The sequence below is a fragment of the Gopherus evgoodei genome, chromosome 6, assembly GCF_007399415.2.
Source record: "Gopherus evgoodei ecotype Sinaloan lineage chromosome 6, rGopEvg1_v1.p, whole genome shotgun sequence".
Taxonomy (NCBI): domain Eukaryota; kingdom Metazoa; phylum Chordata; order Testudines; family Testudinidae; genus Gopherus; species Gopherus evgoodei.
In genome coordinates, this window is record NC_044327.1 from 107,015,775 (window position 1) to 107,030,513 (window position 14,739).

At 40.3% G+C, this 14,739-nt stretch overlaps 1 protein-coding gene across 1 annotated transcript in view; it reads left to right on the forward strand.

Annotated features, from left to right (window-relative positions):
• Nucleotides 1–14,739, forward strand: part of OXCT1 (3-oxoacid CoA-transferase 1) — a 146,215-nt gene that overhangs the window by 24,414 nt on the left and 107,062 nt on the right. The window contains exons 4-5 of the mRNA XM_030565871.1: nt 7,334–7,469; nt 13,597–13,746. Coding sequence (XP_030421731.1) covers nt 7,334–7,469; nt 13,597–13,746 — 286 coding nt within the window. The remainder of the gene's footprint in view (nt 1–7,333; nt 7,470–13,596; nt 13,747–14,739) is intronic.

Here is a 14,739-nt window from a genome sequence, read left to right on the forward strand (position 1 = left end):
CTTAGTTTTAATATATATGTATACTTGGACTGAGGTTGAGATGGAAATAGGGGACAGATTTGTTGAAAGTCTCTGGCTAAGGATAAAAGAAGTGAAAAACAAGGGTGATATCTGTACTAGATTCCCACCATGACTACCTAGCCAGGAAGAAGAGGTGGATCAGGCTAACAAAATCATCCAAAGCACAGGACTTGGTGGTGATGGGGAATTTCAGTTACCCAGACATCTGTTGGGAAAATAATACAGCAGGCACAGATTATCCAAAAAGTTCTTGGAATGTATTCACCAAAAAAGTTAGTAGCAATTTGACATCTGAAATAATGAATGCCAGTGAAAATGAGGTAGGATCGGAAGCTAAAATAGGAAAAGAACCAATTAAAAATTACTTAGACAAGTAAGATGTCTTCAAGTCACTAGGGCCTGATGAAATACATCCTAGAGTACTCAAGGAGCTGGCAGAGAAGGTATCGGAGCCATTAGTGATTATTTTTGAAAAGTCCTGGAAGACGGGATTTATTCCAGAGGACTGGCAAAGGGCAAATATAGTGCCCATCTATAAAAAGGGAAATAAGGACAACCTGGGGAATTTCAGACCAGTCAGCTTAACTTCAGTACCCTGAAAGATAATGAAGCGAATAATTAAACAATCAGTTTGTAAACATCTAGAAGATAAGATGATAAATAACAGCATGGCTTTGTCACGAACAAATTGTGTCAAGCATAATAGCTTTCTTTGACAGGGTAACATGCCTTGTGGATGGAGGAAGCAGTAGATGTGGCATACGTTGACTTTTGATAGTCTCACACCTTCTCATAAACAAACTGGGGAATTACAACTTAGATGGAGCTACTGTAAGGTGGGTGCATAACTGGTTGGAAAACTGTTCCAAGAGAGTAAACATCAGAGGTTCACAGTCAAGCTGGAATGGCATATCGAGTGGGGCCCCCCGGGATCTGTTCTGGGTCTGTTTCTGTTCAATATCTTCATCAATTATTTAGATAATGGCATAGAGAGTACACTTATAAAGTTTGTGGATGATACCAAGTTGGGAGGAGTTGCAAGTGCTTTGGAGGATAGGATTAAAATTCAAAATGATCTGGACAAACTGGAGAAATGACTTGAAGTAAAAAGGATGAAATTCAATATGGACAAATGCAAAGTATTCCACTTAAGAAGGACCAATCAGTTGCACACATACAAAATGGGAAATGACTGCCTAGGAAGGAGTATTGTGGAAAAGGATCTGGGGGACATAGTGGATCACAAGCTAAATATGAGTGAACAGTGTAATATTATTGCAGAAAAAGCAAACATCAGTCTGGGATGTATTAGCAAGAATGTTATAAGCAAGACACAAGAAATAATTCTTCCACTCTACTCTGTGCTGATTAAGCCCAAAAGTGCAGGAAGCTCCCAAAAAATGGTGGGACAACTGATGCCGAAAGGGTGACCCAGCCCCCACACAGCTTCCTCCCCCCAAAGCCCCGCCCAGTGCTCGCTCCACTCCCTCTCCCCCCCCTCACCCTTAAAGAAAAAAGGATGGGCCCCTCTGTTCTATTGAACCTGATTAGGCCTCAACTGGAGTATTGTGTCCAGTTCTTGGTACCACATTTCAGGTAAGGTGAACAAATTGGACAACATCCAGAGAAGAGTGACAAAAATGATTAGAAGTATAGAAAACATGGCCTGTGAGGCAAGATTGAAAAAATTGGATTTGTTTAGTCTGTAGAAGAGAAGATGGGGGTGGGAGAGATAAGTTTTCAGATGCATAAAAGATTGTTACAAGAAGGAGGGAGCAACATTGTTCTTGTTACCTCTGAGGACAGAACAAGAAGCAATGGCTTTAAATTTATCAAGGTTTGACTTCAGGAAAAATGTCCTCACTGTCAGGGTAGTTAGGCACTGGTATAAATTGCCTAGGGAGGCTGTGAAATCTCCATCACTGGAGATTTTTGAGAGCAGGTTAGACAACACCTGTCAAGGATGGTCTAGACTCTAGATTATACTTAGTCCTGCCTTGAGTGCAGGGGACTGGACTACAAGACCTCTTGAAGTCCTTTCCAGTTCTACGATTTTATGATTATCTTTCCCTTTCCTTAAGATTCCTAACATTCTGTTTGCTTTTTTGACTGCCTGTGAACATTGAGTGGATGTTTTCTGGGAACTATCCACGATGACCCCAACATCTCTCTCTTGAGTGGTAACAGCTAATGTAGACCCCATTATTTTGTATGCATAGTTGGGATTATGTTTTCCAATGTTTATCACTTTGTATTTATCTTCATTGAATTTGCATCTGTCATTTTGTTGCCCAGTCACCCAGTTCTATGAGATTCCTTTGTAACTCTGTAAGACTGTTTTGGACTTAACTACCTTGAGTAAATTTGTATCATCCGCAAACTTTGCCACCTCACTATTTACCCCTTTTTCCAGATCATTCCTGAATATATTGAACAACACTGCTCCCACTACAGATCCCAGGGGGACACCATTATGCAGCTCTTTCATTATGATAAAGGACCATTTATTCCTGTCCTTTGTTTCCTGTCTTTTAACCAGTTACTGATCCATGAGAGGACCTTCCCTCTTATTCCATGACTGCTTACTTTGTTTATGAATCATCGGTAAGGGACCTTGTCAAAGGCTTTCTGAAAGTCTAAGTACACTATATTAACTGGATCATCCTTGTCCGCATGTTGATTGATACCCTCAAAGAATTCTAATGGATTGGCAAGGCATGATTTCCCTTTACAACAGCTGTGACTCTTCCCCAGCAGAATATGTTAATCGGTGTGTCTAATAGTTCTGTTCTTTACTAGTGAAGACTAGCCCTGGGAAAGCACTGCAGGTTTGGGCTGGTCTGCATTGGAAATTTACGTTGGCATAGCTGTTTCCCAGGGGTGTGCAAAATCCACATCCCTGAGAAAAGTAGTTCAGCCAGCCTAACCCCTGGTGTAGACAGCACTATATTGAGGGAAGAATTCTGTTGATCTAATTACTGCCTCTTGGGGAGGTGGATTACTTATGCTAAATGGGGGAACCCCTGCCGTTGACATAGGTAGTGTCTACACTTGAAGCGCTGTAGCGATTTCTCTGCAGCTGTGCCTCTGTAGCATTTCAAATGTAAACAAACCTTTGGAGTATCACAGTTTTGCTTCCTGGGCTCCTTCCCCTTCTGAGCAGTATCCTGTGGCAGCCCCATATGTGTGTAGGATACATTGCACTGGCTGCTGTGTTAGGAGAAGCAGGGCTGAAGCTATGGCTGTGCTCAGTCATTGCTCCTTCTGTCTACCTGCACAGAACGTGCCTGGAGCGGCTCTGCAGAACCTGCTTCCCTTTATTGCAGTGCAACCATGCTGTGAGTAGCTGGTGATAAAGAGTAAGGAAGCACTATATGCCCTTGAGAAATTGTGCAAGCTAGGACATAATTTGTCCCTAAAATTTGAAGTCAGTACAGTATAGCTCTGCCACTGACTTGCTCTCTGGCTTTGAGCAAGTCACTGAATGTTTCTGCCTCAGTTTTCCCTGTTTGTAAAATAGGGTCGATTCTATATGAGGGTGTTGTGGATTAATGAGGCCACATGTGCCCAACTCTTTGATAGCGTGAAGTGTGATATAAATGCTTGCTACTAAATTTGTCAGAATAAATTAATGAAGTGCATCTCATGGTAAATGTTCCCTCTAATTTTTGACAGGTCATGTGCGTAAAAAATGTCTTCTGTGCAAATTTTTGTGCGAACGGTGTTTCACCGTGTACGTGGTGTTTACGATCTTTGTCCGCGCGTGCACACACAGAGGGAACAGTGCTCGTGGTACAATCTTGATATTTTTCATTTTTTATTTTTAAAAGTTAATACAAAGTTATATCTATAATTGTTCAGGTTGTTTTATATACAGAAAAATGGCATAATGCAAGTGTGATGGGGTTCAGTCACAGAGACCCCCTTGGGACTCCTCACCTGATGTGCTGAATTTACCTCTGAGCCTGTTTTCCCTGCCAGCTTGGGACTTCAGAACCCTGCCTTGTTGAGCCAGACATGCTAGCCTGCTGCAACACTGACCCAGGTCTTGTCTACACCACCAAAGCTGTAGACTTTAACCAAAAACTGCTCAGCAGCTCATCTATGCCCAGCTCCCAATGAGATTCAAACCCCAAATAAATCTGTTTTACTCTGTATAAAGCTTATACAGGGTAGACTCCTAAATTGTCTGCCTTCTATAACACTGATAAAGAGACATGCACAGCTGTTTGTTCCCCCAGTTATTAATCACTTTGGGTTAATAAACAAAAGTGAATTTATTATGCATAAAAATTAGGATTTAAGTGGTTCCAAGTAATAACAGACAGAACAAACTCAGTTACCAAGCAAAATAAAACAAAGCACAGAAGTCTCAGCCTAATACATTAAAAAACTGATTTCAGGTAAATCTCACCCTCAGAGATGTTCCAGTAAGCGTCTTTCACAGACTAGATTCCTCCCTGGGCCCAATCCTTTCCCCTGGTACAGTCCTTGTTAGTTCCAGCAGGCATCTTAGTAGAAAAGCAGGGGCTTTCTCATAACTCCTTTGTTCTGTTCCACCCCTTTTTATAGCTTTGGCACAAGGCAGAAATCTTGTCTCTTTGGGTCCCCACCCCTCCTTCTAAATGGAAAAGCCTCAGGCTTAAGATGGATTCCAGTATCATGTGACATGGTCACATGTCACTGTAAGACCCTCTCCATTCTTCCAGGGCTGGTCTGCATGTACCCCAGAAGGTTTGCAAGTAAAGAGCTATTTACAGCCAATTGTCCTAGACAATGGGAGCCATCAAGATTCTAAACCACCATTAATAGCCCACACTTTGCATAATTACAGTAGGACCTCAGAGTTGTACTTCATATTTCTAGCTTCAGATACAAGAATGATACATTCATACAAATAGGATGAATATATTCAGTAGGTAATGATTGTAATGATACTCTACAAGAGACCTTTTGCATAAAGCATATTCCAGTTACATCGTATTTACACTCATAAGCATATTTCCATAAAACATTATGGAGTACAATGTCACAGCAAGATTAATCAGTTTTATAATTATACAAATTACAAGTGTTGATTTAAATTTCAGAAGTCAATAAATAAGAGATGGCATTTACTCTTTAAAATTCAAAAATGAAAATCCCGTGTTTGTTAACCCACTGCTGATTCTGGCTCCTTAATATGATGTCCAGGTGACAACATTAATGAGGCCAGTTATGTATCTTCTTTGATAAGATACCTAATACTCCACAGTATTAAGAGATGATAAAGCCTAGTTTGGTCAGGCTCTGGTGTTACTTCTTTTGATTAATGTTATCTGAACTAGCAAAACAAGTGAGTCCCTCTTGATCTCTTCATTCAGTCTAGCATCATAACTCTAAGCATTTTTTTCTTTTCTGAGCTCAGAAAGCTGCAGCATATATTTTGTAAAGCAGACATTTGATTTTTGTTGTTCAACAGAACATCTCCCTTGCATCCATTTTGACCTCTTTGCAGATGGTCATTAGCTAAACCTGGCTTTTGGGATGTTTACAACAATAATTTCTCTAATGTGAAGGGAGGAGAAGGGGAAGAAATGGAAGGGAGAGAAATCCAACATATGCCTCCTAATGGCATTATTGATGTAGAGATAATTGACTTTTAATGTCAGCCAGAGAATGAATTAGACTAACTCGGTGATAGGGACTGGTATAGGTTTCTGTAGCTGAAAACAAATAATTTGTTTAAATTTTCAAGACAACAGGTATGCCAGTGGCAAAGTTAAGTCCAGAATAAATTGTGGCTATTTTAATCAGTGCCTTTGAAATGGTCCCCTATTTTTTTACATTATATAATTGCCCGTGTCACTGAAGGACAAAGAAAGATTGTTTTATGAGAGGATTAAAAAAATTCTACTTTCTGTCTAAAATAATGGATAATTCCAATTGGTTTTCCCTAAATTGCATTTGAGTTAAAAATGTATCATATACTGGTGGTTTCCATGAGGCTCTGTATATTGCAAACTTGCATACTCAGCTATAGTGTGCTGTGTATCTGGATTTGTCCCATCAAAAGTTTTTTTTTTAATAGGTTTTCTCTATCTCTTATCCTGAAATCTGAGGGCATACAGCAAATATTTTCCATTGTTAGCTTACAGGGAGGTACCTTGTTACAAATGTGCAGTAAACAACCACTAAAATTCTAATGCTGTCTTTATGGGCAGCTGCGGAAAGAACTTCTTATAACTTGCTTCTTTGTGGGAAGAAAGTGCTGGGTCTTGGAGGGCTTTGAGGCTTAGGGAAAGTTTGGGCCTCATTCATGTGCAATAGTCTGTCCATGACCTACAGAGAGCCCTGTTTAAAGTCAGTAGGGTGGGTGGAGCAGTTTGCTGCTATACAGTGCAGATTGGGGCCGTGAGGGTAAGCTTCCTTCGGCTATTTTCTGTCTGTATTGCCAATTTTCTAAATTAAATCTTAATCTTGTGTCTGTAAGACTGAAACCTCTTACTTCTGTCAGCTCACTCTGTAATGGAAGTCTCATCACATATCCTTGTCCCATCAGTAGAGAGGGTGAAATGGCAGCAGCCATAGAGGATGCAATGGAAATAGTGAAATCGGGAACGTTAACATGATTATATACTTCTATGGCAAAAATAGCATATGCTGGTTCTAAATGCAAATCACAACATAAACTGGCAGAGTGACTCGCTGAAGAAAACCTCGGTTGCAGCCATATCTTTTCCTCAAGGAGTAGTGGGTTTCACAAGAAAGTGAAATGTTTACTATAATCAGAAAATAAAATAGGAAAAACACCCCTGTTTGGAGTACAACCCACCCTACGACCTTGGTCTTGGAGACCTGCCTCTCCCCTGTTTCTTATTGTCCTTTCCTTGAGCATCTGTGCAAGGGGAAATCCAAAATGATCTGAAATTAACTCTTTGTTCATCAGAGACCTGGTTGTGCCCTTTAGTGTCTATTTATTTATTGGTGATACAACAATTGAAGCAGAAGTTTTCTAAGGTTATTCCATTGTTAAGCTGTCATTTGTAGCTAGTGTTTACTTTACTTAGTGTTCTCACCCTGAGGGTGATGTCTGATCACAAGGTGCCAGTGACTCCTCAATTCTAATTCTAATTCTGGCACAGACATTTACTTCCTCTAAAAACTGGGTCTTGCTCCTCTGCCTCCATTTCTTCATCTGTAAAATAGGAAGAATAATATTTCTTCTCTTACAAGTACCTTGTTAATTTGTTAATGTTTATAAAGTGTTTTGAAGATGGCACAGTGCTCTGTATTTTGGATTTTGACTATTATTGGTGTTTTTTCTGCACAGTGTTGACAATTTTGGACTTGGTCTTTTGCTTCACACTAAGCAGATAAAACGGATGGTATCATCCTATGTTGGAGAAAACGCAGAATTTGAACGACAGTACTTATCTGGAGAGTTGGAAGTTGAGCTTACACCTCAGGTAAGCTGGTTTCCATAAGGGGATCAGTCAGTTCCTTTTTGGTCTGTAATAATGGATGATTCTCATCTTGTTTTCTTTTTAAGGTGTCTTTTCTCTTGTTTTACAACACTAATATTTTCCATAGAGGTAGGTGTGTGTTGTAAACACACATGGCAGTTGTTCTCCACCTGTGAACTGCTGGTGATCTGTTGTGAAATGACTGATCATGCAGTGTAAACTTTTCTTGTTACCACTTGGTGATAAATCACCTTAAAAAGCTTCTTAATAAGAAATTAAATATTATTTGTATTGTTCACTGTTTGTTTCTAGAAGTGCCTGCAGTCGGCTAGGTAAACATACAAGAGGGAACAGGTCTTGCGCAGGAGAACTTACATTCTTAAAAACACAAAATGACAAGTTGAGCAGCATGGAGAGTAAGAGTCAGCTTTGGGGAGTGAGTTGGGATTGAGGGCTAGTGGAACAGACTATGGCAGGAGAAGGGGGCCAAAAGTTGAGAGTAAACGTGAGTGAAATGGAGAGAGTAGATGGCTGAGTCTGTGGAAGTAATTGGGGAAAGAACTGGGAAGCGGGGACATAGAGTGAGAAATAAAGTCAGGGACATTGAAGTATTGGGGTCATGGAAGGGTCAGGGGAAGGTAATGGGTGTAGGGCAACGTTCAAAGAGATGAAGTGGTAGTTGGAGGGTGGGAAAATTTAAAATATTGAGAGAGCCAAGAAAGAGCAGTGTATTGAGACGACATGGTTGAGTGAATGGCTATTTTGGCATTGATCCAGGGTTGAAAGTCAAACTAGAAGTTGAGTGCTAAGGGGTCAAATGAAGTAATCAAAGATGAGGGTAAGAGACCATGAAAAGAAGAGAAGATCCAGATGTCAAAATCAGAAAAGAAGGTGTTTTGTGGAGGAGTTATGTACAGGGATATTATGCAAACATGAATGGGTGGAAAGATGATCCAGAAGACTCTCTCTATAGATGTGGTTCATGATGTGAAAAGAGTTAGAGAACCCCTGAGTTGGGGTATTTGGTCCGTCTTTGTTTATTAGATTAGAAGTAAATATGTAACTTCTGCTATCTAGTGGAAAGGAGTTAAAATTGGATTTTTAAGTAACACTGTGTGAAACTTAAAACATTAATAACAAGTTAGTTGAATTCAGTCGTGCTTTTGTGTTAAATTTCACTCTGCATATATTGTGTTAGAACTTAATGCTTACAAGTTAGCTCTTCAGCCCAACCCAGCTATAGCAATTCTTGCACTAAAGGATAATCAGAGATGTTGGATACAAACGTAACTTAGAATGTGAGTATCAATAAGACCCTGTATAGATCTAATACAGTAACTTCTCACTTAACATTGTAGTTCTGTTCCTGAAAAATGCAACTTTAAGTGAAACAATGTTAAATGAATCCAATTGTCCCATAAGATTTAATGTAAATGGGGGGGGGGGTAGGTTCCAAGGCAATTTTTTAGGGCAGACAAAAGGCATTATATACTGTACAGTACTGTACTGTGGTTAGGAAGTGCCCCTGGCTTACCCCGCACAAGCACAGCTCGCTGCAGGCAAGGACGCTAGGAAGCACCTTTGCAGCAGCAGCAGCTTCCCCGGAGAACAGGCTCAGATTTTGCAGGGAATGCTCCGGGCCCACCTCTTCCTGTCCTTGCTCCACTCCAGGCCCACCTCTTCCCACCCTCACTCCACCTCCTCTCCGGAGCACGCCACATCCCCTCTTCCCCCCAAGTCCTAAGCGCTGCTGAACAGCGGTTTGGTGGTGCTTAGGACTCTCTGGGAGGGAAGGAGAGAAGCAGAGAAGTGTAACTTGTACAATGCTCCCTTGTAAAATCACTGCTCTTCCACAGAATCTTACAAGCAGGCAGCCAAAGGACTTTATAAGGGAGCATTGCACAACTTTAAATGAGCATGTTCCCTAATTGAGCAGGACGTAACACTGAAACAATGTTAAGTGGGACAATGTTAAATGAAGAGTTACTGTATTGTAGAATTGACTGCATAATTCTAAAACATGCAGCTAGTCACTAAAACATATGCTGTGTTATTTCAAAGGATAAGACATAACACATGGAATGAAGGGTGTTATTAATTAAGGCTGCAATAGGCGCTCTAACTATGTGTTCCCCAGGTACATATAGAGTGCGCAGTTGCTCTTGGCTCTATGCTACTGAGAATGCTGCTTGTCTGAACACTAGAGATGGAGAAGCATCCAGCATTCCTTTCTACCCGATTGGCTGGCCCAGAAAAGCTCTGGCTATTGCCACTTCCTCAGCTACCAAAGTTAGTTTATCCTCTATGTTGAATACCTCCCACCCAGACTCTCAAGCAGTCCACTTTCCCCTTCCCACTTTGTGACCAGTACCGCCAACCTGAAGAGCTAACAAACTTCTCAAATGTGAGAGTTGTGTGATACTGGGTATACCAGATGCAAGTTTTTAACAGTAACAGGTTCATTAACACTGGAACAACTTGCCAAGGGATGTAGTGGATTTTGCATCACATGAAATATTTAAATTAAGATTGTATGCCTTTCTAAAAGAGATGCTGTAGTTCAACCTCAAATTACTGGGCTTGATACAGGAATTACGGGGAGAAATTCAATGTCTGCTTTGATACCGGAGGTCAGACTAAGTGATCACAACAATGATCCATTCTTGCTTTAAAATCTGTAAGTCTATTAATATAATTTGGTAGAGATGATAGGGAAAGAAGGATACATTTCTCTAGCAAGTTACTTTTAAAACAAACTAACTGAAAACAATTGTTTGTAGCTGATACAGGCTTTTGAATGCTAGTAGTTCTGGTAGAGGTAGAGTAGCTGCAAAGTGGAAAAGAGGTAGATAAAGGTACATATTAAATGCAATAGATTGTATGGATATCACTGTCATGCTGCCTGGAGTGCCACCCTCAGGGCAGACTGTCAAAAAGCCAGGCAGTCACTCCAAGTTGGTTGTATGTTCTATAATTAGATTTCACTAACCCAATAACAAATGTAAACTCCTGAAGCACACTATAACAGTCTTACTGTGGAGTCACAGGCAGTCCCCTGGGGCATTCCAGTCTATGTTGTCACTCATGCAAGCTGGACTTGGTTGCTACACACCAAAAATCATATCACATTCAGGTTGCTTCCAGTCCCAAGAGACAGTCACTTACCTCAGGTCAATTTGTACCTCAAATCTCTCACCAAAGACAATGCTTGTAGCCAATCCTGTAATAAACTAACTAAAGATGTATTAACTAGGAAAAGGAAATGAAAGAATTACTTACAAGTTAAAGCAAGCAAACATATATACACAAATGACTTATTCAGTGGTTCTGAAAGGTGGCATAACTCCAGCACTGTAAGATTTCAAACAGCCAAAGAGGTGAAAAATTTTCTTGTTCAGTATCTTTATTTCCTTCTTCCAGAATTCAAACTCATGGGATGATCCCTTTTGCACATAACCTCTTCATGTGTGCGAAGGGACAGTTAACAAAGTCTTTGCATTGTGATATTCCACAATGGCCCATTTAGTTTTGATAGCCTTCTTAATGAGCAGGTGACAGGCTGACAGTTTAAAGTCAAACATTTTTTACAATTATAAAGCAAATACTTTATCACATGCTTTAAGGTAATATTTAAGATATTATAAGTGAGATTATGGAAAGCTTGTAAGTTGCTGCATGCATTAAAGTTTAAACACTAAATACTTTGTTATAAGTATAAGTAGGAGGGAGAAACAGTAACAGGAAACTTGGAAATGGCAGAGATGCTTAATGACTTCTTTGTTTCGCTCTTCACTGAGAAGTCTGAAGGAATGTCTAACATAGTGAATGCTTATGGGAAGGGGGTAGGTTTAGAAGATAAAATAAAAAAAGAGCAGGTTAAAAATCACTTAGAAAAGTTAGATGCCTGCAAGTCACCAGGGCCTGATGAAATGCATCCTAGAATACTCAAGGAGTTAATAGAGGAGGTATCTGAGCCTCTAGCTATTATCTTTGGAAAGTCATGGGAGACGGGAGAGATTCCAGAAGACTGGAAAAGGGCAAATATAGTGCCCATCTATAAAAAGGGAAATAAAAACAACCCAGGAAACTACAGGCCAGTTAGTTTAACTTCTGTGCCAGGGAAGATAATGGAGCAAGTAATTAAAGAAATCATCTGCAAACACTTGGAAGGTGGTAAGGTGATAGGGAATAGCCAGCATGGATTTGTAAAGAACAAATGGTGTCAAACCAATCTGATAGCTTTCTTTGATAGGGTAACGAGTCAGGTGGATAAGGGAGAAGCGGTGGATGTGGTATACCTAGACTTTAGTAAGGCATTTGATATGGTCTCGCATGATATCCTTATCGATGAACTAGGCAAATACAATTTAGATGGGGCTACTATAAGGTGGGTGCATAACTGGCTGGATAACCGTACTCAGAGAGTAGTTATTAATGGCTCCCATCCTACTGGAAAGGTATAACAAGTGGGGTTCCGCAGGGGTCTGTTTTGGGACCGGCTCTTTTCAATATCTTCATCAACGACTTAGATGTTGGCATAGAAAGTACGCTTATTAAGTTTGCAGACGATACCAAACTGGGAGGGATTGCAACTGCTCTGGAGGACAGGGTCAAAATGATCTGGACAAATTGGAGAAATGGTCTGAGGTAAACAGGATGAAGTTCAATAAAGACAAATGCAAAGTGCTCCACTTAGGAAGGAACAATCGGTTTCACACATACAGAATGGGAGGAGACTGTCTAGGAAGGAGTATGGCAGAAAGAGATCTAGGTGTCATAGTGGACCACAGGCTAAATATGAGTCAACAGTGTGATACTGTTGCAAAAAAAAGCAAATGTGATTCTGGGATGCATTAACAGGTGTGTTGTAAACAAGACACGAGAAGTCATTCTTCCGCTCTACTCTGCGCTGGTTAGGCCTCAACTGGAGTATTGTGTCCAGTTCTGGGCACCGCATTTCAAGAAAGATGTGGAGAAATTGGAGAGGGTTCAGAGAAGAGCAACGAGAATGATTAAAGGTCTTGAGAACATGACCTATGACGGAAGTCTGAAAGAATTGGGTTTGTTTAGTTTGGAGAAGAGAAGACTGAGAGGGGACATGATAGCAGTTTTCAGGTATCTAAAAGGGTGTCATCAGGAGGAGGGAGAAAACTTGTTCACCTTGGCCTCTAATGATAGAACAAGAAGCAATGGGCTTAAACTGCAGCAGGGGAGATTTAGGTTGGACATTAGGAAAAAGTTCCTAACTGTCAGGGTAGTTAAACACTGGAATAAATTGCCTAGGGAGGTTGTGGAATCTCCATCTCTGGAGATATTTAAGAGTAGGTTAGATAAATGTCTATCGGGGATGGTCTAGACAGTATTTGGTCCTGCCATGAAGGCAGGGGCCTGGACTTGATGACCTCTCAAGGTCCCTTCCAGTCCTAGAGTCTATGAATCTATAAGTACAATACCCATCTTAACCATACTACAGGTGAAACAACTGGTTTCCAGCAATGAACCAGTCTGTGCTTAGTTGAGGCCTAAAGCCTTGAGAAGAGCTGGCACTTGGCTTGCCAGCCTCACAATCTCCACTGCTTATTTGGCACTCAAGAAGAGAACCCAGGCTTTACTGACTCCCAGCCTCCTGCTGAAACCAATAGGAATTGCTGCCTCAGTTTTGAATATTGCATCCATTGTTATGTTTCCCTAGAGACTTCAGAGCACGAGAACTAGAAATTAGACAAATATGTAGGTTGGTAAAAAAGGCTGTTTCTACTAATGCTGATAGCCAAGTGGGGAATAGGAAGAGAACAAAGAGTGCATGAATTTGAGTAATATACCCGTAAACAAGCTAGAGAAAAGGGGGTTATAAAATACAGAGACAAGAAGTTGAATACTGAGTGAATGGTGGAGTTCAGCTATGGTGTGCTATTTAGTAACTGATGGCCAAGAGGAAGGGTTTCATTGTCAAATAACAAGAGGGGGAAATAGACTATTTTTCAATCTTTCTAATAGGATCAAAAGGAAAAATCCCAAGATACAGGAACAACCCCCCCGCCACAAAAATGTCTATTATTGAAGTGGATGTTCTTACAGGAAAATCAAATCCAAGTCATCATTGTTTGCTTCTGAACTTGTTCTCCTCCAGGGTACACTTGCTGAGCGAGTCCGTGCAGGAGGGGCAGGCATTCCAGCATTTTTCACAAGCACAGGCTATGGAACATTGGTACAAGAAGGAGGAGCACCTATCAAATACAACAAAGATGGCAGCATTGCCATTGCCAGTCAGCCAAGAGAGGTAAGATGCCATTCTGTTGTACTAAAGCCTTCAGGTTTAGAATCTGAATTCCTTGCTGATTCACAGGATAAACAGCAATGTAACCTCTTCTGAGACCATCTGAATCTTGAGGTTACAGATTAATAATTATGTGAATTCAGAAGGGTCAGGAAGTTGACTTGTTAAAGAGAAGGCGGCTCTCTTAGCATGAACGCATTCAGAAACTGCTCTGAGGGCAGGTCTACACGTAAAACGTTGTATTGGTGTAGCTGCACTGCTGTAGCACTTAAATGAAGATGCTTCTTTGTCGATGGGAGAGCTTCTCCTATTGGAGTAGTTAATCCACTTCTATGAGAGGCAGTAGCTATGTTGATGAGAAAAGCTCTCCCTCTGACATAATGCTGTCTACACCAGGTCGGTATAACTTGTCCCTCGGGAGTGTGAATTTTTTTTTTTCCCCTGAGCGATGTAGTTATACTAATATAAATCTGTTGTGTAGACCTGATCTTGGGTACTAATAGCTGAAATGTGGCTTGGTATAAGGCTTTGAAATTAAAAAGATGCGGAAAAAGGCACTGTTTTAAATTGAGAAAAGAGTCTCTCATATGGAAATCAAAGGGACAGAATCTGGAGAACGGGAACATCTGTGTATAACTCAACATTATCCATTAGTTTATTATATATAATATAATTTCTAATGAATGTTCTCTCAACTGTTGAAGATCAGTATTGCACCACAGTGAAGGTTAACTTCATCATCATTAGGGCTAAAGCAATGCTTTTTTCCAAATATTCTCTACTGTTTGTCGATAGCTATTTTTAAAATAATTTCCTAATTGTCCAAACAACTTTCCTTTTCTTCTTTTACAAGATCAATTTTATAGTAATAATTCTATATCTGAAGACACTGAGTAATCATCAACTTAATCTACATTTTTATACTGAACTTGTCACTGTGGTTTTTTTTAACATCTAATTTAATCTTCCTCCTCCATTTATTAAGTGGCACTTTCT